Source organism: Equus caballus, chromosome 5 (genome assembly GCF_041296265.1).
Source record: "Equus caballus isolate H_3958 breed thoroughbred chromosome 5, TB-T2T, whole genome shotgun sequence".
In the NCBI taxonomy this organism is placed as follows: domain Eukaryota; kingdom Metazoa; phylum Chordata; class Mammalia; order Perissodactyla; family Equidae; genus Equus; species Equus caballus.
The window spans coordinates 42,975,536-43,002,903 of record NC_091688.1 but is presented as its reverse complement, the minus strand read 5'-3'; the positions used below and the strand labels follow the sequence as shown (position 1 = coordinate 43,002,903).

Below are 27,368 nucleotides of genomic sequence, written 5' to 3'. Positions count from 1 at the left end.
ATCCCAACCTCTGGCCTTGGCTGGCACTAAGAAGGCTAGGAGGGGGTTGGGGCACCTATGTATCAAGACAGCAACAGTCAGCTCTGGATCAGCCTTGGCCATGCCCAGGCCTGGGCTAGCCTAGGACCATGGGGCCTGCTTTGGCCTTCTGATGGGAGGGAACCCACTGCCAGCATGGGATCCCCAAGCGCAGACTCCCATTTTTTATGAAGCCCTGTCCAGCCTCTCACTCCTGCCAACTGCGGATCCTATTCTGCTCCCCCACCCCATTTTACTTTCATCCTGAATCGAACTTTATGGTCACCATGGATGGCCCTGCAGATAACTTCTCTGTTCCTGAGCCTGGCACAGGGCTTTCCACACAGTGCTTCAGGGGAGGTGGGGTGCGTGGACAAGAGGGGGTGCATTTTCAAAAAGGCTACTCAAGAATTGACTGTATTAGGAAAAAACTAGAAGGAAAGATCAGAGTTTGATATAAGATTGTCTACACTTACCAAAAATTATGTTTTTTACAAAATAAGAGCATGTATTTTTTTATAACAAAAAAACTCTCCTCATTTTAGGGAAAAAAAATTACAATAAAGACAAAGGTTTTGAAAACAGACAAATTAGGGTTTGACACTTAGAAAAGTTACTCAACCTCTCTAAACTCATTTTCTTCATGTGCAGAATGGACGTCCTATTAGTATTCATGCCACAGGGCGTAGGATTAAATGTGGGTGTGTGTAAAGCAGTGTCTGGCATGTTGTGAGTACACAATACATGGTCACTTTTTAAACACACAGACTTTAGTTTTTAGAACAGTTTTAGATTCATGGGAAAGTTGAGAAGACAGTATAGACAGTTCCCATATAGCTGCACCCAGACTCCCATATTATTCTTTTCAATTATTTCACTGAAATCAGAAAGGTTTATAACATTGTGTAATTTCAGGTGTACATTATTATTTATCAATTTCTATGTAGACTGCATTGTGCTCACCACCAGTAGTCTAATTTTTATCCGTCACCATACATGCATGCCCCTTTACCGCTTTTGCCCACCCCTCAACCCCAGTCCCCTCCAGTAACCACTATTCTGTTCTCTTTATCCTTGTGTTTGTTTATCTTCCACATATGAGTGAAATCATGTGGTGTTTGTCTTTCTCTGTCTGGCTTATGTCGCATAACATAATTCCCTCAAGGTCCATCCATGTTGTTGCAAATGAGACAATTTTGTCCTTTTTTATGGCTGAGTAGTATTCCATTGTGTATATATACCACATCTTCTTTATGTATTCCTCAGTTGATGGGCACTTGGGTTGCTTCCATGTCTTGGCTATTGTGAATAATGCTGCAATGGACATAGGGGTGCATAAATCTCTTTGCATTGTTGACTTCAAATTCTCTGGATAAATACCCAGTAGTGGGATAGCTGCATCATATGATATTTCTATTATTAATTTTTTGAGAAATCTCTATACTGTTTTCCATGGTAGGTGCACCAGTTTGCACTCTCACCAGCAGTGCATGACAGTTCCCTTTTCTCCACATCTTCTCCAACATTTAATTTTTGTCTTGGTAACTATAGCCATTCTGACAGGTGTAAAAGGATATCTCATTGTAGTTTTGATGTGCATTTCCCTAATAATTAGTGACTTTGAATATCTTTTCATGTGTCTGTTGGCCATCTTGTTTGGAGAAATATCTGTTCATATCCTCTGCCCATTTTTTTTGATTGGGTTGTTTTCTTCTTGTTGTTGAGTTGTATGAGTTCTTTATATATTTTGGTAATTAACCACTTGTAAGATATGTGATATTTTCTCCAAGTTGGTGGGTTGTTTTTTCGTTTTGTTCATGGTTTCTTTTGCCTTGAAGAAGCTTTTTAATTTGATGTAGTCCCACTTGTTTATTTTTTATTTGTTTCCCTTGCTTGGAAGGGCATGGAGACCTAGTATTCGAAAAGATCCTTCTAAGCCTGATGTCAAAGAATATACTGCCTATATTTTCTTCCAGGAGTTTTATAGTTTCAGGTCTTACATTCAAGTCTTCAATCCATTTTGAGTTGATTTTTGTGTATGGTGTAAGATAATGGTCTACTTCCATACTTTTGCATGTGGCTGTCCAGTTTTCCCAACACCATTTGTTGAGAGAATTTCCTTTCTTCATTGTATTTTCTTGGTTCCTTTGCCAAAGATTAACTATCCATAGATGTGTGGTTTTATTTCTGGGCTTTCAATTCTGTTCCATTTATCTGTGTGTCTGTTTTTGTACCAGTACCATGCTGTTTTGACTACTATAGCTTTGTAGTATATTTTGAAGTCCAAGATTGTGATGCCTCCAGCTTTGTTCTTTTTTCTCAGGATTTCTTTGGCTATTTGAAGTCTTTTGTTTTTCCAGATAAATTTTAGGATTATTTGTTCTATTTCTTTGAAGAACATTATTGGGATTCTCATTGGGATTGCATTGAATCTGTAGATTGCTTTAGGTAATATGGACATTCTAACTATGTTTATTCTTCCAATCCATGAGCATGGAATATCTTTCTATCTCTTTATGTCATCATCTACTTCTTTCAATAATGTCTTATAGTTTTCAGTGTATAGGTCTTTCATGTTGGATAACTTTTATTTCCTTTTCTTGCCTAATTGCTCTGGCCAAAACTTCCAGTGCTATGTTGAATAAGAGAGCAAGAGTGGGAACCCTTGTCTTATTCTTGTTCTCAGGGGGATGGCTTTCAGTTTTTCCTCACTGAGTGTGATGTTGGCTGTGGGTTTGCCATATACAGCCTTTATTATGTCATGTTGAGGTACTTTCCTTTTCCCCCCTTTTTATTGAGAGTTTTAAACATAAATTGATGTTGTATCTTGTCAAATGTTTTCTCTGCATCTTTTGAGATGATCATATGATTTTTATTCCTCATTTTGTTAATGTGGTATATCATGTTGATTGATTTGCAGATGATGAACCATCCCTGTGTCCCTGGTATAAATCCCGCTTGATCATGGTGTATGATCCTTTTAATGTATTGCTGTATTTGGATTGCCAATATTTTGTTGAGGATTTTTGCATCTATGTTCATCAGAGATATTGGCCTGTAATTTTCCTTCTTTGTGCTGTCCTTGCCTGTTTTGGTATCAGGGTAATGTTGGCCCCAGAATGAGTTAGGAAGAAGACCATCTTCTTCAATTTTTGCAATAGTTTGAGAAGGATAGGTATTAAATCTTCTTTGAATTTTTGGTGGAATTTTACAGAGAAGCCACCTGGTCCTGGATTTTTGTTTTTTGGGAAGTTTTGGATTACTGTTTCGATCTCTTTTTCTATTTGTATATAGAAGAAATCTCTATTTCTTCTTGGTTAAGTTTTGGGAGGTTGTATGAGTCTAAGAATTTATCTGTTTCTTCTAGGTTATCCAATTTGGGGGCATACAGTTTTTCATAGTATTCTTTATAATCCCTTGTATTTCTGCAAAATCTGCTGTAATTTCACCTCTTTCATTTCTAATTTTATTTGAGCCTTCTCTCTTTTTTTCTTAGTGAGTCTGGCTTAAGGTTTGTCAATTTTGTTTATCTTCTCAAAGAATCAACTCTTAGTTTCATTGATCCTTTCTACTGTTTTTTTAGTCTCTATTTCATTTATTTCCATTGTAATTTTTATTATTTCCCTCCTGCTGACTTTGGGCTTCGTTCGTTCTTCTTTTTCTAGTTCTGTTAGGTGTAGTTTAAAATATTTTTTTGTTTGTAGAGATGGGCCTGTGTTGCTATGAATTGCCCTCTTATAACCACTTTTGCTGCATCCCACAGAGTTGGTATGTTGTATCTTCATTTTCACTTGTCTCTAGGTATTTTTTATTTCTCCTTTGATTTCTTTATTGATCCAATGGTTGTTCAGTAGCATGTTGTCTAGTCTCCACATATTTGTGGATTTCCCAGCTATTTCCTTGTAGTTGATTTCTAGTTTCATAGTGCTGTGGTCAGAAAAGATGCTTGATATGATTTCAATCTTCTTAAATTTATTGTTGCTTTGTTTGTTTCCCAACATATAGTTTATCTTTGAGAATATTGCATGTGCACTTGAGAAGAATGTGTATTATGCTCTTTTTGGATGGAATGCTCTCTCTATATATATCTATTAAGTCCACCTGATTAATTGTTTCATTTAAATCTGCTATTTCCTTATGACTTTCTGTCTGGATAATCTATCCATTGATGTAAATAGGATGTTGAGGTCTTCTATCATTATTGTGTTGCTGTTAATTTCTCCCCTTAGGTCTGTTAATAGTTGCTTTATATACTTTGGTGCTCCTGTGTTAGGTGCACCTGTATCTATGTGTTATATCCTCTTAGTGGAAAGTCCCTTTTATCATTATATATTTCCCCTCTTTGTCCCTCATGGTCATTTTTATCTTGAAGTCTGCTTTGTCTGATATAAGTATGGCAACACCTGCTTTCTCTTGGTTGCCATTTGCTTGGAGTTATTATCTTCCATCCCTTCCCTCTGAGACTATTTTTTGTCTTTAGAGCTGAGATGTGTTTCATGGAGGCAGCATATTGCTGGGTCTTGTTTTCTAATCCATCCAGCTACTCTGTATCTTTTGATTGGACAATTTAATCCACTTACATTTAGAGTGATTACTGATGTATGAAGACTTAAAACTGCTATTTTAGCTCTTGTTTTCCACTTGTTCTATATTTCCTTTGTTTCTCTTCCTCTGTATTTCTGACTGTCCATTCATTTTGGTGTTTTTTGTGTGTGTGTGGAGATTTTCTCACTTTTCACTTTTTTTATGAATTGTGGCTCTGCTCTGATTTTTTGTTTAGTGGTTACTGTGAGGTTTGTATAAAACATCTCTTAGATGAGATAATCCATTTTCTGATAGCCTCTTCTCTCCATTAGCCTAAGCAGATTCCATCCCTTTCCTCTTCCTCTTCTGAGTTATTACTGTCACAAATTATTCTGTTTTGTGTTGTGAGTTTGTGACTCAGTCGAAGTGTTTACAGTTACTTTTGATGTTTTCCTTCCTTTATCTTTTAAGTTATAAATAAGTTTTTGCTACCCTGTTCTGAAAGATAGCTGTAGTTTTCTGATTCTTTCTATTTATCTCCTTACTCAAAGCTTTGTAGACCTTTGCCTTTTTGTTTCAGGTGTGAGGGCATCCCTAATCATTTCTTGTAGGGGACATCTCGTGGTGATGAACTCCCTCAGCTTTTGTTTACCTGGGAAAGCTTTTATTTCTCCATCATATCTGAAGGATAGTTTCACTGGATAGAGTATTCTTGGCTGAAAGTTTTTGTCTTTCAGTATTCTGAACATATCATTCCATTCTCTTTAGCCTGTAAGGTTTTTGGCCAAGAAATCCACTAAAAGCCTGATCGATGTTCCTTTGTAGGCTGTTTTACTCTGCCTTGCCACCCTTAATATTTATTTTTTCTTTGTCATTGACTTTTGCCAGTTTTAATATTAAATGCATTGGAGAAGGCCTTTTAGCATTGATATAATTAGAAGTTATATTGGCTTCATATGTTTGTAAGTCCAGTACCTTCCCCAGGTTTGGGAAGTTCTCAGCTATTATTTCTTTGAACAAACTCTCTGCTCCTTTCTCATACTCTTCTCTCTATGGAATACTTATAATCATTATGTTGTTTTTCCTAATTGAGCTAGATATTTCTCAAAGAATTCCTTCATTTTTTCTCCCTCCTCCTCCACCTAAAGCGCGTCTATATTTCTATCATCTAAATTACTAATTCTTTCCTCCACAACACCTGCTGTATTTTTTAAGGATTCTAGATTATTTTTTATGTCATTAGTTGTGTCCCTCAGCTCCAGAATTTCTGCTTGGTATTTTTTTATAGTTTCAGTCTCTTTGGTGAAGTATTTATTCTTCTCATTTTTATTCCTGAGCTCATCTGACTGTCTTTCTGAGTTTTCTTGTAACTTGTTGAGTTTCTTTATGACAGCTATTTTGAATTCTCTGTCATTTTGATTGTAAGTTTCTGTGACTTCCAGGTTGGTTTCTGGAGATTTCTCATTTTCCTTCTGCTCTGAATTGTTTCCGTAGTTTCTCATGGCGTTTGATGAACTAATCTTTTGCTGGCATGTTTATGGTAGTATCAGGTCACAGTTTCCACCTACTACCTCTGGAGGGAAGCAGGAGCTCTGTTTCTGGCCCCAACCCATCTGCTGGAAGTTGTGCAGATAAGGTGGGTGTTCCCACCAGCTGGGAAAGCATTCTCATGTGGCATCAGGGCAGCCACTGTGCTTAGGCAATTCCCACTTGTTGGGCTGCAGCACTACTATGGGCACTCATTCCAGCCAGGAAAGTATTCGCATGCACATGTATATCAGCTGCCACATCTTCTTATGGTTGCACCATCTGTTGTGCTTGGTGGGCAGGGCTTCTTCATGGGGTCCAAGTCCAGGCCACTCATTGGGAGTGCATCAGCAGGGTGGGCTCTCCCTCTGGCTAGGTAAGCTTTCGTGCATGGGCCCAGGCCTGCCACAGCCACTTCCCACATTTGCATCAAGGCACACCCCTGCTTTCAGGGCCACAAAGATACTATGGGCACTTGCACCAGCCAGGAAAGTGTTCATGTGCATGCATATATCAGCCACCGCCTCTTCTTGCAGTTTTGCCAGCTGCTGTGCTTGGTGGGTAGGGCTTCTTCACAAGGTCTGAGCCTAGGCCACTTGTTGGGACCCCAGTGACATGGTGGGCTCCCCCACCATGCAGGAAATCATTCACAAGTGAGTCCATGGTTGCCACAGCCCCTTCCCACAGTTGCAACAGGCGTGTTCCCACTTTGGGGGCTGCAGCAGTACTATGGGGACTTGCTTCAGCTGTGGAAGTGTTCAAGCATGTGCACAGGGCTGCCAGGGAAGGATAGAGTAGTGGAACCCATCTCCACAACTCAGTGTCTTAAGGAAAAACCTTTGGAATAATACTTTATTTCTCATTTCCCACCTTCAGATGTATCCATAGCCTGACTGCCCATCACCACCATCATGATGACCACCCTAACACAGCCCAAAAAGATGCCCTTTACTTCATCTTAATACTAAAAATCTCCACCCTAGGAGGAGCCTAGGCCTTATAAGCATAACATGGGATGAATACCAGAGCATGTTTTCAGACTGTGCCTGCACCAGCTAATATCCATCTCTACATGTAATGACAAAACTTCCCTTTTAAATATTCATTCCCCATCAAAAATAAAAGGTACCTGCTTCCCTTTATTTGGAGAGCTACAACTTTGGAAGTCATTCCGCATGATCTCCTACTTGGTGCAAATAAACTCTACTTTGTGTGACAACTACTTCTGGTGGAGAATCTAATTTTAACTCGCCAAGAAGTGAACACACTTTGATTCAGTAACGAATCTGGTGAACACGAAGGGACTTCTGTCCCTCTGAGGTTCCAGTCCTCTGGCCACCAGATTCCCAATGGATAGGATGATAGGCTGCTGCAGCTGTCCTGGGCTAGCCCTTTCACACTATGGAGAGTTGAGGATTGGACCTCAGGAGGAGGGCTCTCTTCCTAGCACTTGTGCTGCTCAGCATCATTACCCAGCAGCCACACTGAGCTCTTTTGCTCCAAGGTTCCCCTGACAGAAGTAAGCAGTACCAACCCCACAACATGGCTATGAGTTATTTCTTTGGGTTGTCTCACAAAGTATGTTTAAGCCTGGCTTCTGTAAACAGGAAAAAGTATTGCATGACCCAGGAAATGGGAGCAATTCATCTGTTAACTTGTCAGGTCTGAGCTGATAAGCTATGTGTTCGAGTCCTCTTTTGTGTTTGTGTTGTGTCTGTGACAAGATGAGGGGTCCCCATAGGTGGGGTTGAATTCTCTCTGAAGTCACTGAGTCTTTTCCCTGCCTTCTTTATCAGCCTTCCCCAGGCAGAATCCCATATCCTCCAGTTTTATTTTCCCTTTCTCTCTGTTGAAAAATTTCTCTCCAGCCAAGTTTCTCCCAATTGACAGTAGTGGTGAGGGTGGCAGGGGGGTTGGCCAGAGGGTGGTTGGGCAGCCAAGTGAGAGGGCTCTGTGCTCAGCCCTGCCCAGACCATCCCAGCCCAGCTTAGTCCCAGTGACATTGACACTGGGCTAGAGCCAGACAAACTGTTGCACTATGCCAGTACACACAGGTTTCTAAACAAGATCAGGAATCATGTACTACCTCTTTAAGAGAAAATAATTCCAGATTGGAAGGCGTCAGCTGTGCCAGCAACCATCTTAGTGAAGCAAAACCAAACCTACTCTCCTCTCCTCTCTCTCTGAGCTCCCCTACTTCAACTCCCCCAAAATTCCTGATCTAAATTAAACAGTAAAAATAAGCAAACTTTTGAGAGATTTAAAATTGTAATGATCGTTCTGGGAAACCTCTGTTTCAGATAAGTCTACCTAAAGAGTCACTCTTAAAAGAGTGGATTCAAACCCTCTCTCAATGAAATGCATTCTTTGATTAATATACAGAAGCTTCTAAAAAGTAAAATGACTTTAAAAACAGCTATAAAAAAGGATCCTTACAGCAAAAAGAATCTTTAGTAAAAATCTTAGGCATCTGAACAGGTCCATATCCAACATTCTTTTCAGTTTTGTACCTAAAACATGGCTAAGATTCTAAAAATCTCTGTTTGTGTCTGTCTATACGTCTATGTATGTGTGTCTGGATAACATCATTTCTAAAGAGAGCTCTATTTAATTGGCTTGAAATAAGCACTTGTGTAAATTATTCCTATATGTGATAGAAACTAGCCCATATGTCTTTCAACGTAACATGATATAAAGTACTCTTTGGTAAATAAAAACTTGTTTAAATTTGTTGGTTTGATTAAAGTTAACATGTCCTTATAGTTATCACCATTGGATATGATGGAAACATGTAGCATTATTAGTCAAACAAACTCATGTTATCTCTGTTACAAAATTTGTTTTTAAAAAAGTCAAAAGCATTTGAGAAACTTTTTAACAATACTTATGTGCTATGACGTATGTGCTTAAAAGAACTTAAGATAATGACTGACTGCTCTAGTGTCACATGAAGTTTTCATGAGTAATCTAAACAGGATTGTTGAAAACAAATTGTCCAGATATAAGTGAGATAAGATTTTACGGATAAACTTTTAGCAATGATTATATTTTATAGTGTGTGTATTTAAAGTAACTTCCAAAATCCCTTTGGTAATTTGAAACTTTAAAGTTTTGCTTGATTAAATTAAATGATAAAGGGGCTGGCCCAGTGGTACAGTGGTTAAGTTCATGACAGAAATTCTGTGTTTTGTCAAAATAGTTTCCTATGTTCTAAAAGGCTAAAATCTAACTCTGTATGTGCCGTTGCTGTCATCTTGTTGTCACTTTGGTTAAATGGATAACTAAGCATTGTTTCATAGTGACACAAGGTAAACAAACACTTGATCTTGTTTGACCAAGTGTTTTAAAACCTTTCAATATTTTTATTAGCTTCCCCAAAATTCATATCCTAAATAAAGTCTTTCTTTTAACTTGAAAATTTTTCTGAGAATTTGCCAAGGGCCTCTGAAACTTCTCAAAAAATTCATTCTCTCTTCCTATATAAAGGGAGATAGTAAACTACTTAGGCTTGTCTTGTATATTATAGTAAACTAATTAGGCTTATCTTGTATATTAAACTACATGGGAAACATTGTCAAATAAATGATGATAAACTCTCTAAGGTTATATTGCATGGGTGTTATTAATATAAGTGGTTTTTTTGAATTATATAACATTTCTAAACTTCTGATCTGTCCTAGTTCTCAGCCATAATTTTGTTATTATCTTAAAGTGTTGTATGTCACAGAAATAGCCAAGTTTCTTTGCCAATTGTCCTTGTTGAGTCTTCTGTCATTTGCAGATAGTTGTTGTTTTACTCTGATGTTTTTGCAGATGTCTTTCATCTTCAAAAAGATTCGTGAAAAGGACTCTAACATTTGCTCTAAAATCCAGATTTCTGATAAATTTTCAGACTATAAAACTGAGCTGGGTAAAAAATCACAGAACTTTAATGGAGAAACTGATGGCTTCATAAAGCTGCTAACAAACGATCAACCATTGGTTACATAATACTGGATGAAGTGATGAGGATAATTATCATTTTTATGATTTTTCTTTTGAGATATTGCTGAGTTATGATGTTTTGTTTATCCAGATTTAAGGAAACCTCTTTCTTCTTTCTCTTAAGCCAACTTAGAGAAATTTGCAAACAGAATTGAAACGTTTATTTCTCTCTATCAGACCCCTCCAGAATTTGGAAACTCTTGATGAGTGAGTGTCCTTATTTTCATCGCAATATAGTTATTTGCATAAATCAATAAGAATCTGGTCTCCTTATACCAGAACGCAAAAGCATTGGTCATATTACCAAGGCTTTAATTGGAATGCTATATTTGAGAGAAACATACAGACTAGGATATGACCAGACAGGTAAGAAACAAAGATTGTATTTTATAAAATAAATCCACTTGGATCTATTGGCCGGGTACCTTGCTTACAGAGTTCCCAGCAACCTTACCAGGTGAATAAAGAAGGTCACTTCCCAAGCAGGTGCAAAAACGTCAGGATATTTTGAAAACCTCAAAAAGAGAGGTTCACTCAAATCAATAGATATTACAGGTGGAGTCTGATGACAAGTCCTTGGCTTGGCCTGGCCTCAAGAGGCCTTTAAAATTCAATCTGAATTTTACGAAAAGTTCCAGCAAAACAGATTTGAAAGAGCCTATACGATCAATTGATATTCTTGCTGTACTTATATAAGTAATTAGGACAAGTTTATTAAAACTAGACATTTTGCAAACCAGTGAGTCTTAATTTGGCTATCTTTGGTTAAAATGAGGATGATTTTAGAGAAAAAATGATGTTTCAATAAAAACTGTAATGTACGTTTCTGGATAATAAATTCTAGTTCTATTAATTGTCTTTGAGGTTTTTGTTTTCTGTCTGTAAACTGGACTAGATCCTGAACACTTCTAGCTTCCTCAAATGTCTGGTCTAAAGCTCCAAACTAATATTTTCCTTTTTTTTCCATCCTTTTCACTTGAAATCATTGAGAAGTGAAACCACCCCACTTCCCAGTTCCCTCTGGGAAATCAGTGTCTGCCCAAATATGAAAAATAATTTAAAAGGCTATACCTAGTCTTACCTAATTTATGCCCCTGTTGAGACCTATAGCAATGATCTTCTTGTTATTACTATTTGTAACCTGAATATTTAATTGCCTGGTGTAGTTTGTGATAAAGTACATGAAAGCAATTAAGTACAAATAGTGGTTACACATGTATACAACAGCTTGGGGAAATGCCTGGTGACCCACAAACATAGCTTAGATTAGCTGGGGAAAAATTCTGCTCCTCTCTTGGTCCTTATGATGACAAGACCCGTACCCAGCAGGAAGTAATTACGGAAGATGGATCTTCAACCCATGACCCTCAAGAATGAGGAGAAGGATAGAAAACTACAGGAGGGATTTTGTCACCATTGTATGCCCTAAGCAGCTTGAAGGAAGTTTAAAGGTTCTTAACACTTCCTCAAGGTTCTTTATCAGAGCTATGTTAGGAAGAGACACCAGCATCAACTGGTCTGAACCAGATCAAGCCCCACTGCAAGGGTAGTGCTTGCACAGACAGCCCAGAGATGGACAAAAGATGTGGTTTACTGCATCTTAATAATAAAATCTCTGCCCTACAAGGAACCTAGGCCTTATTAGCATAACATACAATGTACAAGAGAGCATGTTTTCAGACTGAACCTGTGCCAGCTAATACCCCCCTCTACATGTGATGATAAAACTTCCCTTTTAAATATTCATTCCCCCACCCAAAATAAAAGTCACCTGCTTCCCTTTGTTTGCAGAGCCATGGCTTTGGAAATGATTTCATGTGGTCTCCTATGGGCTGCAAATAAACTCTACATTGTATGACAACTACTTCTGCTGGAGAGTCTGATTTTAACACACCAGGAAGTGAACCCACTTTGGTTTAGTAATACTGGAGGAATAAACACTTCTTCATGAAATTTAGGGTAGAACTTTGACAGGGGGAGAATGGTGCAGAATTTCCACTCCATGGGTATGGGATAGTAAAGAATGCCTTTCTTAGGTTCTCTCAAGGCAGGGGCAAGGGGGCCACAAGAAGGAACTGGGAGGAACAGGGGAGACAGTAGGAGGGAGGAGAGTGCTAGCTCTGTGCAACACAGGTAAGGGGAGGGAAGACTTCTCTGGCCAGACCTCCTCCCAACTCTGGTCTAGGCCAGGCTCTTTGGAAAACATTCCCCTAGGAACATGCGGCTCTTCTTCCTTGCTCTTCTCTCCAGTTGTGAGTCTGTAGCCACTGATGTGATGTGTGTGCAATGTCTGTCTCCTCCAGTGGACTAGGGGGTTTGAGAGCAGGTGCTGTGTCACTAGCATCAGCACTGTTCCTGACACACAGTAGGTCTTTCATAAATATCTCTTACCTTAATGAATGTTTGGAAATCAGTATGGCTGTTGGTTTCAGTCCCTATAAATGGCCTCAGGGGGAAAGAGAAGGGAGCGTGGCCTCTAAGGGAAGTAATAATCTTCCTAAGGAACAGGCATTGGATCAGTGTGCCCAGGTGAGAACTGTATTCATTCTAATTCAGCAGAAGTTATTGCGGGCCTCCATGCCCTCCAACCCCTGCCTGGTGCTGAGTCAGGTCTGGGATAGATGAGGTGCCCCTTTGGGGTCAAACTCCAATTAGACAGGATGTCAGCAACTCATATGTTAAGGACTGAATGTTTGTGTTCTCTCCTCATTCATATGTTGAAGCCATAGCCCCTAATGTGATGGTTTGGAGATGAAGCCTTGGGAGATGATTATGTTTAGACTAGATCATGAGAGTGGAACCCTTGTGATGGGATTAGTGCCCTTACAAGATGAAGAAGAAGAGAAAGATTTCTCTCTCTCCATGAACACACATTGAGAGAAGGACATGTGAGCACACAGCAAGAAGGTGCCATCCACAAGTCAGGAAGACCACCCTCACCAGAACCCTGACCATGCTGGCGCCCTGATCTCACACTTCTAGCCTCTAGAACATTGAGAAATAAATGTCTGTTGTTTAAGTCACTCAATGTACAGCATTTTGTTACATCAGCCAGAGCCGACTGAGACACCATGGAAGCAGCAGCAAGGGCACAGCCTTGGGCTGGCAGACCCTCCAATGGCTGCTCCCCCTGGCTCCTGTTCAGCTGGAAGAACAGGCTAGAAGGGCACACTTGTGACAAAATTTAAGAAAGATTAAGTAACTTGCTAAAGCCCCGGTATGACAGAAATGAGGAAAACTGAGAAGGGGAGCTTTATTTTGGGGGAGGGACTGGGTTTGTGTTTTGCTTTATTGAATGCAAAGTCCTATGGAGATGATGTGTGGGAGGTTGGGATTCAGAACTGAGGCCAGGAAGTGACAAATCCTGACCACAAAGGCCTGGGGTTGGAGGTCTGCTGGATCACCCACCTGAGGAAACTACTGCATGTGTGAGATGTGGATCTGAAGCAAAGCCGAGGCAGGAGGGAAGTATGGAAAGTATGGGAGGAAGAGGAGCCTGTGGAGACCCCTCTCCTTGGGGTGAGGCCAGGTGGAAAGGCTGAAGATGTGGTGAAGTGGGATTGGCAGAAGACGAACGAATTTAGGATGCAGAGAAGGTGGTCTTGGAATTGCCTAAGCCTGGAACGCTTCCATCACCAAATGAGAATGGGGGAGCACTCAGGGAAAGCTCTCACTCACTGAGAGACCTTGGGCAATCACTTTGCCTCACTGGACCTCTGTCTTCTTCCTTTTTGAAGAATTCAGAGGAATTCAAGAAATTCAGTTTGAAGCATTTAGACTAGGAAAACACCCAGGTGTCATCAGTGTTAACATTCTGAGAAACTTCCATGGGATAGAGGAAAACATAGAGTAAGATCTAGAAAGGTAGTCAGCAGGGTACTCTTGGGCTACTAAAGGGTCCTGGCCAAGAGTATGAGGAGGAAGTTATATTTCTGGGTTCAGATCCTAGTTTTACCACCTCGTAATTGTGAGACCTTGAAAAAGCTAGTTAAATCTCCAAGCCTCAGTTTTCCCATCAATAAAATGGGGACAAGAGTAGCACCTCTCTCCCAGAGTTAATGTGAGGATGAAGTCATCTGACAGCACTTGGAAAGCAGTTAGCACAGCATCTGATGTTGAGCAAGCACTCAACAGATGTTGGCATTAAGAGATACACACTACTTTATGTAGGAGGCAATAGTGAGAGTGGGTCAGCTCTCTCTCTGCTTCAGCCACAACAGGGGAAGGGAGTTTTAGGGAAAAGCAAAGACAGCTTACTTTTAGGGCTAAGTTGGATAGTTAAAGCTGACCACTGTTACACAAGTAACTCAGGGCCATGAGCCTCTGTCGTCCTGTAAACGCCTTTAAACTGGACCCAGCTGTTTTCTGCAAACTTGGTCCTTGCTTCATGCCTCACAGATATCTGTGACCCTGCTGATAGGTGTATAGTATTCCAGATGGTGAAAACCAACAACCAACCAAGAAGAACAAGACCCAGAGTATTTGGGAAAACATTCACCAGGCATGATTTTGTTCAAAAAAGCCAACATAACCACAAATTGAATTTAAATGATATTTAGAAAGATTGTAAGGACCCCCAAACGTGGTCAAAATACATTGGTAGAAGCACCTGAGGATCATGAGAGAGGCCTCAACCTGGAATCCAGTGCGCTTGGCTAGACTCCCAGCTCACCTGCCTCACGGCTCAGAGTTGGAGCGAGTGCCCTCCCTGCTCTGCCCTCTCTCTCTCCATCGGTAAAGGGCATGTTTGGGCTACGTCAGCTTTCATCCCTCCATGAAAATACAAACCCTTGGCCCTTGACCACGGCAGAACCACGAAACAAGGAGATGGACATGAGGACTGTAAGAAACACGGGACCTCAGAACCTGGACCTGTCCTCTCCAGCATCTCCATCAGCCTCTTGCCCTGGTCTCCAGAATGTGCTCCATTTTCCCCATGAAATTCCAGACTTCTCGGGTGCCGCACCTACTGTCCCATTGCTCTCTTTGTCTGAAGTGCCCTCTCTTCCCTCATTCACAAACATTTCAGAAGTGTCTATTCTGCTATAGGCACCAGGCTGCTGGGCCCACCTTTAGCTCTAGGACTCCTGCTTGTCCACCAAGGCCCAACCCACAGGTCACATCCTCCAGGGATCTCACCCACCCACCATATTGCCACCTCCCATCCAGAGATTTCAATGTAAGGACTCTGGGGCTTACCTGCCTGTCACACTCTCAGGCTCCTGCGAAGACATTGGTCTGACAGAGCCCTCCGGGCAAGGGCATTATTCTGTGATAAGGGAAACCTATGCCACTCTTGGGTGCTGTGTGTGCAACCACTTGCCCTTCAGGAAGACATTTTAGGCAGGCTTCTGGCAAATCAAGACAACTTGCGTATTGGGGCTTTGGAAGTCTGGAGAAGTATGTGAATTCAACTGGATGGCTACCAGAAGTCCCTGGGGCAAGAATGGCTAGGACTGGCCATTGTAACTTGGCCAAGATAAGAAGCCTTCAAAGTTGAAGGAAAGCAACTGGACTGTGACGATCTGCAGGACGAGGCCCTGGCTTCCTCTCCTTCTCTGATTTCTCTCATTACCTACAACAGCGCGGGGCGTACAGAAGCTCAACCCCGACCCCTTCAAAACTCAGCGCGGTGATAATCTGAGGATTTTCCTCAACCCTCTTTCCCTCCACCCTGCCTCCACCCTAGCCACGAAGAAGGAAAAAAGCACCCATCCTGCCCCACGCACCCAGGCTTCCCATGCATGTCACCCACCTTTGCCCACAACATAGAATAGAAAACATCTGTTTGGGGTCTGTTTCCCCCATTAGACTGGGGGCTCCTTGAAGGAAGGGGACCTCATGTTTGACACAAAGATCAGGCTCCATAAATCCTTCAACAGCATCTTATTTGGTCCCCAAGCCTCTGCTCCAGATCCCCCAAATCCTCCACACAGCAGCAGAATGATCCTCGCCAAACAGAAGTCATACCATTCTCACTTACCTGGCTAAAACCCCCCAGAGGTTTCCCAAAGAACTTGTCTTTCAAGCCTCATTTCCACTGATATCTCCCGGGGAGGCCCCACCTCACCCAACAGTCCCTTTATCATGTCTTCTCTTTCATTTTCTTAATGGAAGTCGTCACCATCTGAAATTATCTGTCTTGATTTCATGGCTTCATTACTGCCCGACATTGCCCTAGAGGTAAGCTCCCAGAGAGCAGGGAGTTGCTGTGTCTCGCTGGTCCAGCACCTGGGACAGTGCCCTGCGTGCACTTGGTCCTCCAGGAATATTTGCCGACTGAATGAGCACCTGCCCAATGTTGGTTTAATTGAACCGAGTTACTGTTTTCTCACTGAGGAAGTGAATAGCTGATATAAAATGCAAGTGAGATGCTTGTGGGGTGGGGGGAGGACGAGGCGGGCAGAGATGAGCCCTCACAGAGGGTTTGGGAGGCCCTGCTGTGGAGCAGACCCCTCTCCTCAGACCTCGGCAATATTTGAAGGCAGTTGTCATGACCTCCGTCCTCACTTTTCCAGACTCAACACCCTCGGTCCTTCTACTATTTTCCCCTTGGAATGTTCTCCTTCCGTTGTGAACAGGTGCCTCGGAAGCTGAGCCAATTCTGATTTGGAAGAGTCATCCCTGGTCAGATGTGACCGGAGTTTCTTCTCAAAGGCATTTACCTCCCTGGAAGGAGCCCAGCTACTTGGGACGGCCCCTCACCACCGAGACCAGGAGGGCGGAAGGCAGCAAGTGAGGGAAAGGCTCAGAGAGAGAATGCAGGAAGGGCAGGAGAGACGGGGACAGATCCTCAAGGAAAGGGAGAGAGCAGGGAGTGGAGAGGGAGGGAATACACTGCAACTGGGCTGGGCTGCCCCACGCCACGTGCCAGAGTCCTGCTACCCGACTGAGCCTGCTGCTGGGCCACTGTCCTCCTCGTCTCACCTCAGCTTGGCAACAACCCCTCCTCACTGTACAGTCAGTTCTGGGCACATGGGCAAAAATGGGAGACCTCGCAGTAGAAAGGGACATCCTGGGGGTGCTCACAGAGAGAGGCCCCCGGCCCTCCTGGGTGCTCACTTTCCCCGTCTCTCCTGTTGTGGGATCTCTGAAGATGGGGGTTGGGTCCACATGGCCCAGGGGCTGACCCGAGACTTGGGGGAGAGGGGTTGGTCCAGGCCTGTTGTTTCAGGTTAAGCAACCAGTTGTTTCAGTCCTGTTGTCAGTCAGTTTCAGTCACTTTGGTAACTGGAAAGTCATAATCCACAACACAGAGCTTTCTGAAATATATTTTCAACAACTGCAGGGAGGGGAGGCAGGGCGTCGAGGGAGGATTCTGGAGTCTACTTCAGAGCAGGGCTTGTGTCAAGATTGCTTCACTGGACTGGTGAACCCTGAGGCCTTTCTCAGGGAAACAGCACAAACTCTCTCTCTCCTGTGGGGTTGCAGGACACGCCTGCCAGTTGAGATGGGCCTGGGGCACCTTGGGATCTGGCTGCATTCGGCTTCTCTGAGAAGCGCCACCCCGGTCTCACTGGGCCTGTGGTGGCAGCCCGCTGCAGGGCCTAGTGCCCGTGATCTCAGTCCCACCCTAAAGCCGTTCCACAAACCACTGATGCAGAGACTTTCCTAAAATACAAGTGTGACTCTGTCATTGTGCCCCCTAAGAGCTCCAGTGCTTCTGCCCCCGTTCTCCTGCGGAAAGCGTAGGCTCTTGGCCAGGGGTCTGCCCTGCTCCCCTCTGTATCTCCCGCCTCCCCCTCAAACAGCCCCTGGGCTGCTCATCCTGCTCCAGCCCCACATCTGCCCCCCTCCAGGCCTTTACACACGCGCCCTCCTCTTTCTGAGGCACCAGCAGGTTGATGCTGTGGCACCAGCACCACCAGCCTTGATGTGGCTCAAATATTCGCCCCTTGGGGAGGCAGCCCAGCTCCAGGACGGCCTTCCCCCGTCACAGTCCCACCAAACGTGACCCCTCTCTGGCCTTTCACTTTCCACGTTGGAGTCATCTGGGGAGCTGTGCTATCTACCCTGCAGGCCTGGGACTCCTTAATGACAGGGTGGGGCCCGACTTCTCCTGGGCACCCCTCACAGCACTCTGTGACGCCCCACATACAGTAAGTCCACAAGTAATGTCTGTTGAGTGAGTGGATGAGTGGACAAACAAGTGAATGACTAGAGAATTCCTCTCTCCCCCAGTTCTGGAAGCATCTCGCAACACCCAGGCCCCAGAGCACAGTCAGAGCTTCATGAGGTGTCTGGGCAGAGCCTGGCAGCTCTGGCTGCCGCTGTTCCTCCTCACCCCTCCCACAAAGGCATCCAGAGGTTCAGCTCCACTGCCAAGCAGGGCAACGCCCCTTAGAGGAACTGGGAGGCCAGCATGCACCACAGGCTCTCTGTCCCTTAGTCACCAGGATGCCGGGGAATCCCCCAAAGGTCTTCTTCCCAAAAGGACTCAAGAACCGTAGGGGTGCTCAGCCATTCTCACCTGGAGTGAGAATCCGAACTGGACACCGACACTCTCCTTCCTCATCCCAGGGTGGAGCCGGCTCCCCTCTACTCAACAGAACCGGAGTTTTGGAATCAAAGGGGCTAATGGGATGGCAGTGGTTAAGTCAACTTGACCAGCTCTCTCGAACTATGTTTAAAGGGATCCCAGAGGGCCTGTGAGAGTGGCTTCTGGCCAGACCTTCCCCTGGGCTCTAGAACCACCTCCTACTCTGAGACTGAGCCAGCAGAGAGAGGAGGCAGATGGAGAGCTTGGCATCTCAGAAGCTCTGTGCCTGTCGTCCTGCTGCTCAGCTGCTCCACCTTCTCCCAGCCTCGAGGTGGCCAGGCTGAGGGCATCCTCCTAATGCCCAAACTGCCCCACCTCACACTCTCACCACACAGCCTCCAGCTCCGTAGGCTCCTAGGACCACCCGACTTCACTCGCTCATCCAGAAAGCTCACTGAGAGCATGTTCCATGCTGGCACCTGGGGATATGGGGCAGGTCAGCCACAGTCCCTGCCTTCAGGGCCATCGTCAGACTTGCAGATAAGGGCTTATAATTCCGCACTGGAAGTGCAATGGTAGGAGTGTCAGAGAGTTCTAAGGGCCTGGAGGAGGAGGATGACGTGTATACTTGAGGTGGTCGGGGCAGACATCATGGAGGCAGTGACAATGGCTCTGGGCCTTGGTGGGTCCTAGGGAACTTACTGGAGACCCCAGGGTGGGGACAGCATTCCTGGTGCAAAGGTGCAGAGGCTGGAGACAGCCTGGATGTGATTGGGAAATGTTCTAAGAATGGGTGGGGGGCCACGTGAAGGGAAGGGGAGATGCATTCTGTGTCCAAGGATGTGGGAGGAAACCAGGGTTAATGCTCGGCAGACACAAGGAGACAGACTGTGGCCCATGTAACAAAACACTTCCTAAGCATCAGGGCCAAGGAGGAAGCTCCCTTTCCTGCAGGAGTTCAGGCAGGGCCGGGCCAGACACTTCTCAGGGGTGCTGGGGAGAATCACTCAGTCATAGGGGTGGGGCAGGCTAGGTTAAATCAAGGATATTCAAATCTTTTTCAAGACAAACCTTTTCTTCCAAGGGAAGCTCCTCTGTGCAACCATGAAGGCCATGTGACTGAGTAAAGCCTGGGGGCTCTGGATTCCCAGCACCTCGCAGCCCCTCCTCCAGTTTGAGGTTCCGTGATGGTGCCCAGAAGCCTTCCATCTGCTGGTTTGAGCCCACCCTCTGCCTCCCTCCTTCTCCACACCTGCTCCTGACAAGAGAGCACAGCGATGAGGGAGCTTCAGATCACCTGCACCGGCAATGCTGCTGAGAACCTGCCATTACCAGCCCCTCCCCTAGGTGCTGGGAACAAAGCAAAGACAGATGCCACTTTGCCCTCATGGAGTTCCTGGTCTAGTGGGGAGGCAGAGTCATGAACATTTAGGGCACATTGTGATAAGTAGGCTGTCAGATGCGCTCGGGGGGGGGGGGGGCCTTCCCTCCCCCACCCTGCTGGAAGCATCTAGTCCTGGTGAGGCCATGGGTAGGACCCAGGCTCCCCGCTCCCTGGTTCGTTCTCTTTCCCCTGTACCAAGCTGCATTCAGAAGGGGTGACCACCCCGGGACATGAGGCTTGGGCACAGGGCTGTCAGAGTGAGTCTCCCCAACTGCTACGTCCCCAAGTCAGACAGGGAAGGGCCCCGGGGGCTCAAAGTTTGCTCCCCAAGCTCCCCGCTTAGTGGTCCCTGGAAACACCCTCATGCCCTCGAGTCAGGGCCCTCAAATCTCTGCACCCCCAGCGGAGGCCCTGGGCCCTCAGAACAGGGACCCCCTCGGTCCACAGCAGGCAGCCTGGGGCCCCGAATGCAGCCAGGCGGCGTGGGAGAGCTGAAACGTGCCAGCTGCTCCTTCCTTCACGCTCAGCACCGGAGAAGGAGCTGGAGATCCAGCCCCAGGAGAAGGTGGATTCACCCCCTTTTCTCTCTGTGCCATCTTGACCAGCTCTACCACTGTTGGCTCTGGACTGGCCCCTTCTCCACTCCATGCCTGCTTGCCTCATTTGGAACATAGGGGCTCGATGACTGGCAGTCTTTTCCAGCCCTCCCAAACCCTCATCTGTCTGAGCTGTCCCTCCGCTGGAAGGACAGGGCAGGGCAGACAGCCCTGATGAGGCTCTGGTTTTGGAAGGCCCACCCCAGCCTGGTGAGATCCTGCGAACAGGACTTTATGGTGATGCTCTCAGGCCTGAGGGCAGGGATGGAGGGCAGACAGTCACCTGAGTGTCTCTGAACTGAGCAGCTGGGTCTGGAGGCGGCTTGAGGTGGAAGCAGCAGCAGCCTCTGTGAAGGAAGCTGGGCGCCAGGCCTGGCTACAGGTTTTGCAGCGAGGAGCAAAGTCCCTGCTGGCCTCGGCTCTCAGCACTGACCGGGGACTGGAGGACCTTTGGCGTCTCAGAGAAGTCAGCTTGCTCTCAAGGCTCAGAATCAGAACCTTCAGTCCGGGAAGGCTCTCTGGACCCGGAGTCCAGCCTCCTCACTGTGGTGGCGGAGCCTTTTAGCTGAGAGCAGGATTACAGCTCCTTCCTCTAAGGGGCAGGCAGGTGCTCTTCTCACTCACCCATCCTGCTGGGCTGTGGCCTGGGGCCCGACTCCCTGACTTTCATCCACATGCGCACATACCCCAGCATCCATGGGGAGCGTGCCGGGTCTGTTAAGATGCACCCAACTGCTCCCCTGGATTCAGAACTCACCTTGGGGTGTATACCTCCAGTGTGTCCTTGTTCCCACTGCCTCAAATCCAGCATTGCTGCTCAGACACAGGCCCGACTAGGGGCACTTCTGGAAGACTTCCAGATGAATAGGATCTATCAGGAGGAGAGGGTTGTATGAACCTCATGGGTGAAACCAGGATCAGGGCTGGGCTGGGGGGCACTGGCATGTCAAAGGCAAGGGATACTCTCATTTTGATTTCAAGGGTGACAAGGGCCAAATTGACATGCTGGCCAGAGTGTCCTGAGGTGGGGTGGAGTAACTGGGACCTGAGCAGGGGGGCCTGAAGTCAGAACTGAGGAAACAGTCGGGGAGGTGATCCCCAGGGGCTCAGGACAGCCCCACATTGTCACTGCTCCTCATTTGTTATTACCGAAGGAAGGGCTTGAGCCCCAGTAACAGGGCTGGGCTGTCTAACGCCCAGACCTCTGCAGGGCCGGGTTGGGAAGGGGATGGTGGGAGAAGAACACAGAACACTGGCTTGGAGAAAGACTTTATTTCATCCTGCAGCTAAGGTGTGTGGCACACACCACTGTGGCCCTAGCTGGGCAGCGGCAGGGTGGCCTGGCCTCCAGATTAGTGGCTGTGGCCGGGGCCTCTGTGGCTGTGGCCACGGCCTCCATGGCTGTGGCTGTGGCCCTCGTGGCTGTGGCCGTGGTCCTCGTGGCTGCCTTCATGTTGGGAGCCACCTTCCCCGAGGCCTGCTCCATGGCGATGGCCTGGTAGGTCCGGGGCATTCTCGTGCATCTTCTGGTGGGAGGCGAGCGTCAGCCTGACCACCAGCATGATGAACTCCTCGAAGCTGAGCTGCTTGTCCTCATTGGTGTCCAGGTCCTCCAGGATATGATTTATGGCTCCTTCATCCTTCTGCTCATTCTGTGAGAGGAGGACACAGGATGGTCAGGGCAGGATGTGGCCAGGGCTGGGGACAGGGAACACAAACGATAACCCAATGGCAAAGGCACAGGGACACCTGGCTCCTGGGCCTCAATTCCAAAGTTAAAACTAACCACGGCTGAGCACCCACAGTGTAGCAGACACTGAGCGTGTGCTGGACACTTTCCCGCTCGTTCCGCAGACAACTCAGGAGCTGTGATTCTCTGTTTACAGAAGAGGAACTGAGGTCAAGCGCCTTGCCCGAGGTCACAAATCAGTAAGGATAGAAACGTCCCCTCATTTGGTCCTCATAACGACGTTAACAGAGACTTGGCATCTTCCTTGAGGAAGACATGAGGAAACTGTCTTGGAAGGGTCATCAGCTTTTGCAGATTGACGAGGCTTGGGGGCAGAAGGTGGAAATGCACACTCTGATCCCACTTCGAGCCTGGTCTGGTCCCATTTCCTGCACTCCTGTCCACTTGGCTCCCTCCTGGTCCCTGCCCCTCCCTGCCCCCTGGGGGTCACTAATTAGTGACACTCATTTCAACCTGCACAGTGGGGAGCACCTGAGGAAAACAAGATGGTTCCGAACTTGCGTGGGGACAGAGAGCAGTGTGGGTGCTGCGTTGACCCCAAAGGTTGATAAAGTACACAAGGTGGCGCGAGGAGGGTTGAGGTGTGGCAGAAGGGAGCTCCAGTTGGTTCCAAGTCTGCCACCTACTGGCAGGTACCCCTCAGCTAGGGCCCCTCCCCAGAACTTGGGGTGCCAGCTCAATGCGCAGCCCTTCCCCTCCTCCCGCGCTTCAACACGCTCTGCTTTCCTGCACTTTAGCCATGGCTGCAAGGAAGAGCATCACTCCTGAGCCGCCCATGGGCCAGGCCCCAGCTTCCCCTCCGGGCCTGTCACTCTGCTTCTGGCAGAGGATGTCGGGGGATGGGGCGGGTGAAGGGGTCACAGGGCAGAAAGCCATGCCCACACAACCTCTTGGCTGTACCCTCTCTTGTCTGCCCTGAGCCAGTGTCCTGCTCTCTGAGCTCCCCCTCATAGGAGCTGTCAGCATCCCCAAGACCTCCTACTGCTGCATTCTCCACCTTTCCAAGGTGGGGAGGGGCTCCAGGGAAAGCTGGCCTTCTCCAGGATCCGAACTGAGCCTGGGACCCAATGTCCCATCCTTCTTAGTCCAGGCCTCAGTTTCCCCAAAGTCCCCACATTTGTAAAGAAAACTATAAGATCCAGTGGAACTAATCCTCCTTTGTCGTACAACTGCCTAATCGTTTTCAGACCAGGGAAATAAACCGGTACTGAGTTCTTTGTACATGCAGTGCTGGGCTGGGTCCTTCCCCCAGCGTGTGATTCCCATGAGACCCTTGGGATGAGAAAGCCCGCTCAGGTCTTCTCCTCAGGTCCCAGCTGAGGCTTCGCATCTCCTCGGCTTCTGCCAAGGGTCGTCCTCAGCTGCTTCCCTCCTCAGCATTCCCGTCTCAGCTCAAATGTCGCCTCCTCAGCGGGGCCCTTCCTGTCCACCAAAGGAGTCACCTTTCCCCATCCAGCCCCAATCACCCACAGCACCCTCACTTATTTTCTTTCAGGCACATGTGGGCACCGGGTTTATCTGTGCTCTGCGTTGGTCACAATCTCTGCTGTGTGTCTCTCCCATCAGGACAGTGGGTCTCTGTTCACCACTACATGACCCTGCCCGGGACAGCACCTGACACACAGCACACGTTCAGTCAGTCAGTCTTTCCTGACCCTCTCGGGCCGTCTAACTTCCAGCACTTCCAGTGACAGGGCCCCCGCTGCCTCTGGAGGAGGGGTGGAAGGAGCTGGAATTTTCTCTTTGATAGTTGCAGATGCACCCCATCCTCCATGCTCAGCCCAGACTCTCACCAGGCCGGGTCAGACCTGCCAGGAGTCCAGCCCTACCTTGAGGAAGTTCGCTAGCTCTTTTTGAACCAGCTGTTTGAATTCCTTCTGGTTCAGGGTGTCCGGGTGCCCCAGCCGCACAGAGTACTGGTGGAAGACATTGATGATGGTCTCTAGGTCGCGCTCCATCTGGGACAGTTCCGCCATTTTTCTGCACTCTGTCTGAGGATGGACAAGCAAGGGTTCAGCTTCTTAGAAGAAAAGACTGTCAAGCTTCCTGGACACCTCCAACTGGCTGCTCACAGGAATGAAGAGGGAAACACAGAAACAAAGAAAACGTGGACCGCAACTGAGTTGGGAGACGACCCTGTCCACACATGGAGAAATGGTGTTTAGAATATCTGGAGAATGCCAAGAAGCAGAGCATTTGAGGACAGAACGATCCAGCAGAACAGGACCTAAGAAAACATGAAGGAGGCTTTAGAGTGTGCAGGTCAATCAAGGAGGGCTTCCTGGTGGACGGTTTGAAAGGAAGATGGGGGAGGAGTAAGGAAAGTAGGCAGGCCGGCTCCTGCCCAAGGTCGCTGGCAGCTCACTTACCCAAGCCGAGGAGCCACACAGAGGGTTGGACTGTGTGGTGCGGGCCCTGCATTTATAGGCCACTCCGGGCCGGGACACACAGTCCTCTCGCGGGAAGATTGCTTCACAGGTGAGCAGGGTGGTAACCTTGAGCTGGGCTGTCACTGCCAGAAAGGGGCCGGGGTGGGGCAGGTAATGTTCACATAGCTCCTTTTGCCTTTCTGTGAAATTCTTGGCCCTCGCCTGGAGCTGGTTTGGGAGGAAGCTGGTTGGTTAGTTCACCTCCCCTCCACCTGAACCCTGCCCTCCCTGGGCAAGCCAGCCAGCCGCCTCTCCTCTGGCACCCGCTCTGCCTGCCCCCTTTGAGGCTGTGCCTTCCCACCTGTGCTAGCCCGGGGCTGGTGGCGGGCTGTGCACACCTGGGGTGCCCAACCCACTCTGCCTCCCCCATGTGGGCAGCCCAATGAGGATGGCTGAGCCTCTGAGCCTGCCTGACTCTGTGATAAGTGCTCTTTAGAGAACAAGGGGTTGGTGTGGGTTCCTAGACTCACAGGGGTAGGTCAGAGTTAGAAGGGCCCTCGGAGTTGGTCCAGCACCTTGTATCGCAGGTGCAGAAACTGACGCCCAGAGAGGGACCTGAGCAAGGTTGGTGACCTAGCCAGACTTGCGCCCAAGTTAGCAAGGAGGAGGGTGACCTTGCTTCAAAAGATGGGAGATGCTGAGTCTACAGGGATTCCGTCCCTGGAGATGCGGAGAGAGTCTCCGATCGCCTCTAACCTCTGAGCCCGGGTGAGGACAGAGGGGAGTCGGGGCTCTTTCCTCTGACAGACACTTCCGGGACCCTCATCTCTGCTGGCCAGGCAGTGGGGGAAGCAGCCATGAGCAGGACAGACACAGGCCCCCCTCGCTGAGCTCACAGATGGGGGGAAACAGAGTCTGAACAGGCTCCCTGGTGAGGCGGGAACAGAGGTAGGAGGGTCAGGAAGCAGAGACTTTGCTTCCTATGGTTTGAACTAACAAGTTCCCAGCTTATCCCGGTGAGGGCGAGTGGAGTGTCCACTTAAAGAAGCTCTTTATGCCTTTGGGAGGAGGGAGGCTAAGGGGAGGGAGGCATCTCTAAGTTGTTCTGGGCCGCGAAGCTATCACTCGATCGATTCCCAAAAAGGATCCCAGGGTTTTCAGAAAGGGAGACACCATTCGCTCTGCGCCTTCCCCTGCTTTCCCCTCCCAACCCCCAAACCCGGCAGTAGAAGGAGTTATCGTGTTGGACGCAGATGACCACTATCAAAGCTCCAGGTGCGAAGAGGTTATCAAAGCCTCTGACATAAAATCTTCCTGAGTCTTGCCTGGTGACCTCCATTCAACACCACAGACTCCCCTCAGCATGCCTTGTGTTAGCCCAGTTACCACAGCAATGCAAACTGAGAGGAGCAGAGCCTCAGGGCCACACGGGGGCACCACCGAGGCCTGGACATGGCCCCGGGCAACCCTGCAGTGCACCCCTGCAGCAGTGGGCTAGGGTCCTCCCTGAAAGCACACAACCAGGCTTCAGCAGCCATGCCTTATGCCATGAGAAGGAACTGCTCTAGGGGACAACTGAGTCAGACCCCAGTTCCCTGCCCCTTGGTATGTGGAAGCAGAACAGGTCCCAGCAATGGAGGAACAAAGCTCCTGGGGTGTTTGAATAATTCAGGTTGGGGAGGCTGCAAGAGGAGAGACTGGACAGGTAGGGGCATGAGCAATTGATGGGGAAAACAAGACACGTGTAATGGTGGTTTTATTCTGAGCACATGAATTATGTTGCAACTACATTTTGGACGCCCCTCCCGCTTACTCAGCACCATGGACTGCCTTGCTTCCCCAGATTTCAATAACTGATGTTGACACAAGGCTGTGATCCTACTAGGAAACTGGCTGTGGTGGTGACTGTCCAAGGTCACTGTGTCCTTTTTTATTTTTCAGGTGAAATTAACTCTATTTTGTTTTCAGCTTATTGGAATATAATTGATATACAAAACACTGCACATATTTATTGTGTGCCATTTGATGAGTTGGGACATACGCGAACACCTGTGATCCCGTCCCCACAGTCGAGGTTATAAACACACCCCTCACCCCCAAAGTCTCCGGAGAGCTCTGGTTTGTGTGTCTGTGTTGGGCGGTAGGAACACTCAACATTAGACCCACCCTCTTCACGCGGGTTTAGGGGCGCGCTCCTGTACTGGGAGCCAGAGGCACCATGTCGACCAGCAGACCCCTAGGCCTTCTGCCTCTGGTGCTGTACCTGTACCTTTCTACCCGCTGAACAGGAGTGGCACCGCCTGCTCTGAGGGTCCCCTCAAAGGGGATGAGACAGCATCGGAGGAAGCCTGCGGGATGCTCAGTTTTGTTTGCTTTCTCTCCCTCCCTTTACTACGGCATTCCATATACATTTGAGAATAGAGAAGACTCTGCGGAGCACGTAAGTGCATTACAAGACAAGATAGAACAACAGACACCTGTGAATCTGCAGGATGCTTTTAGTCCCCTGGACAGATACCAGGTGATTGCCAAAATATTCTGGCAAGCACAGAAGGAAAATAAAACATTTTCTGTTTGCTAAAATGTCTAATTCTTGAGAGCACCCAGGCAAACAGGAAGAGGGGTCAGGCATGCTTCCAAAATGACTTGTCAGCATCTCTCACGCAGACTCTGAGTTTCTTCAGATGCTGAAGCTCTTCCTGGACAAGAAGGGGCTGCCTCACTGCCTGGGCCTGGA

General features: G+C 47.3%; 1 protein-coding gene across 2 annotated transcripts; it reads right to left on the bottom strand.

Annotated features, from left to right (window-relative positions):
* Window positions 1-21,769: 21,769 nt before the first annotated feature.
* On the bottom strand, window positions 21,770-24,787 carry LOC100061598 (protein S100-A9). 2 transcript variants are annotated; one of them, XM_001493485.6, is made up of 3 exons: window positions 24,632-24,787; window positions 24,092-24,253; window positions 21,770-22,164 (listed from the first exon to the last, which is right to left on the bottom strand). In XM_001493485.6, exons 2-3 carry the CDS (start codon window positions 24,236-24,238, stop codon window positions 21,865-21,867), a joined length of 447 nt encoding a protein of 148 aa, XP_001493535.3. In that variant the 5' UTR covers window positions 24,239-24,253; window positions 24,632-24,787; the 3' UTR covers window positions 21,770-21,864. The 2 variants fall into 2 exon arrangements, with proteins under 2 accessions (XP_001493535.3, XP_023496901.2); XM_023641133.2 differs by having other exon boundaries at window positions 24,092-24,249; window positions 24,632-24,757.
* Between the last annotated feature and the right edge of the window lie 2,581 nt (window positions 24,788-27,368).